The sequence below is a fragment of the Pelophylax lessonae genome, assembly GCF_965119305.1.
Source record: "Pelophylax lessonae genome assembly, chromosome: 6".
NCBI classification, from domain to species: Eukaryota; Metazoa; Chordata; class Amphibia; order Anura; family Ranidae; genus Pelophylax; species Pelophylax lessonae.
In genome coordinates this window covers 207,368,630-207,371,692 of record NC_138773.1, presented here as the reverse complement: position 1 = coordinate 207,371,692, position 3,063 = coordinate 207,368,630, and the positions used below count along the sequence as shown (strand labels likewise).

At 34.8% G+C, this 3,063-nt stretch overlaps 1 protein-coding gene across 1 annotated transcript; it reads right to left on the bottom strand.

Moving 5' to 3' along the window:
* Positions 1 to 750: 750 nt before the first annotated feature.
* Positions 751 to 1,671, bottom strand: LOC309558855 (olfactory receptor 2B6-like; the record flags this gene model as incomplete). Its single annotated transcript, XM_082261936.1, has 1 exon — positions 751 to 1,671. The coding sequence occupies one exon, from the start codon at positions 1,669 to 1,671 to the stop codon at positions 751 to 753; it is 921 nt and encodes a 306-aa protein (XP_082118062.1).
* Positions 1,672 to 3,063: the final 1,392 nt, after the last annotated feature.

Below are 3,063 nucleotides of genomic sequence, written 5' to 3'. Positions count from 1 at the left end.
ATATTCCCAATATTTCCTCCCAATTTACAAAACGAATTCATACCATATGCATTGCTGTGATGTGTACGGTGGCAATGCAATGGAAAAAAAAAGAAGTTCCCTACTCTATGGTAATCAATAGGATAGAAGATATTCGCTCAATGGAATTCTTACACCACTCCACCACTAACACTAAAAAAAATTTTGATAATAAATGGAATCCATGGTATCTATATAAGTGCTCCTTAGTAGCTTAGACACCGTTAACCCGAACAGAATGACTTTCCAATTTACACCATTTGATTTTGGCATCGAAATTTCCTATTCCTCTTGACACTGGACCAGACCATTTAGTCGGTACTGCTCTCATGCGTTTGGAGAGAGCAGCCATTTCAGAATGTTCATCCGAATATTACGATTTTTTCTTACTTTCTCTTTTCTTTTTGATTGTTGACAATTTTCTTCCTCACTAATTGCAAGTATTAATGCTCTTGAGATCATGATATATGATATGTAACAATACAGATATTAATGATATATCTACATCTCACTCAAAGAATTATATCTCAGGGTTCTTATGTTACTCTCTTTAACTAAAGTTAATGTATAGATATAATTGTCTTACATGTATACTTGCTCCAAGATATGTTCGTAAATTTGTATGTATTAATATGACTTTTCAATAAACGTTTTTAAACAAAAAAGAAAACCTCTCGGTAGTCAGCGGCTGGATATTTATTCAAAATATACTATTGAAGAAAAGTTATGCCCTTACATGAAACCTTTTTTTAGAGCTGAGTTAACTTCCTTATTTCTGAGTGTATAAATCAGTGGATTCAACATTGGTGTAACTATTGCATAAAATATAGCAAAAAGTTTATCTGTATCAGGAGATGACTTGGATCGAGGTTTCATATAGGTGGCCATAGCTGAGCCATAGAACAAGGTTACAACAGTTATATGAGAGCCACAAGTGGAAAACGCCTTTCCCCGTCCTGCAGAAGAGCTTATTTTAAAAATGGCTCTTATAATTGTAATATATGTAATAATAATAAAAGTAATGGGTACAAATAAAAGAATGACGCCAGCAATAAAAATCACAAATTCAACAACTGTAACATTGCCGCATCCCAAAGATAAGATTTCTGGTACTTCACACGCAAAATGATTAATTTCACTACGCCCACAAAGATCCACATTCAACGTTAAGGCTACATGAGAAATAGATAAGAGAAATCCACAAATCCATGTTCCTGTAGCTATCCTAATACACAAACTTCTGTGAATAATTGTAGTATAATTTAAAGGATAACAGATTGCTATATAGCGGTCATAGGCCATTATAGCTAAAATAATACATTCTGCTTCCCCCAATGAAAGAGATATATACATTTGTGCAACGCAATCTGCAAACAAAATAGTCTTTTTGACCACCATCATATCTCTCAGCATCCGTGGTATTATTGAGGATGAATAGCAGATGTCCACTAGAGACAGATTAGTGAGGAAAAAATACATAGGGGTTTGAAGAGTGCTATCAGTGACTGTAGCAAAGACAATAAGAGAATTTGCAACTAAAATGATCAAGTACATGATCAGGAATATAACAAAAAGTATGGTTTGTATAATGGGATTACTGGAGAGTCCAAGAAGGATGAATTCTTTGATAACTGTATCATTTTTCCAAGCCATTCTGCAAAGAAAATATATGCAAATGTGCATTTTAATACATTTTAATAATTGTTTAGTTATAGTTAGTTGCTTGCAAATATGTATTCTTCATTAAAAATATGGTCCAAAAATATTTAGACAAAATAAAGGTGGATAAAACAACTGGACCAGATGGCATTCATCCACGCATCCTAAAATAATTGAGCTCTGTCAATTCAAAGACTTAGTTTCAAATTTTTAGGGACTCGTTAAGGACTGGAATTGGATAGGGGCAAATGCGGTGCCTATATTTAAAAAGGGATCCAAGTTTTTGCCAAGTAACTATAGACCTGTTAGTTTAACTTCTATATTCGGTATGGTACGGCGTCGCTTTTCCACTACATGGAACCGAACGGTACGGCTCGCTTAAACAGTACCACCTCGGTTGTGGTTCCAAGAGGGCCGTACCAGTACCATATCTCACAATCCTTTGCATGCAGCCTTGACTGTTATCCACTACTATCCACTGATTGGTCAGAAAATCATTGTTATCCCACCCACTTACTATTAGTGGAAAAGCAAACCGTACCAAACCGTACCGAACCGTTCCAACACCGTACCATGCGGTACCATGCAGTGGAAAACCAAACCGAGCCAAGCAGGGCCAAGCAGGGCCGAGTGGAGCCGAGCCGGTACTTGCAGTGGAAAAGTGCAATTAGAGAGCACCCTGAAATCCTAACATCAGCTTGCTTTTTCTTTTTCAAATTTAAAACAAAATCAACAAAGTTTACTAAGAAAAATTTCCTCTTGAAGAAAACAGGATGTACGTTTATTCATAGACCACACAACACAGAATAAAAACTGTAATGAAGATTTACTTTATGAATTTAATTCCACCCAGATACACAATTGGCAAATGCTACTTGCAGGAGGCAAACATTCCAGAAATGTATTCTAATATCCAAAATACTGTTCTTTTAAGCCTGGTCAGAGTATAGGTTTTAAAGTAATAAATGCATTGTTGAAGAAGAATAATACCAGGGTGACTTACAAGAACCAACAACAAATAATTTTAGCAAAAACAAGCAAACAGTTTGTATGCATAATGCTAACTTTTGAGAAACTGGGTGGACTTTCCATTTGGTATTTTGGTTATATAGATTTAAGAAAAATCAGGAGTCCAAAGAGGAAACTTCTACTAAATTTTCTATATCTAAATCACAACCGTTTTTTAGGTCCATGAATATCTTTGTATGTGTATACTGAATGTATTTATAGAAATATCCAATAGTTTCCATTCATCCTCTACTTCAGTGTATAACTTTGGATGCACTGTTAAAAAAGAACAATATATATATAAACAGTAAGGGCTTTTTTTTTTTACATTTTTGGAATCCTTACAAACAAAGGGCCATTGCCAATGTCAAAGAAACA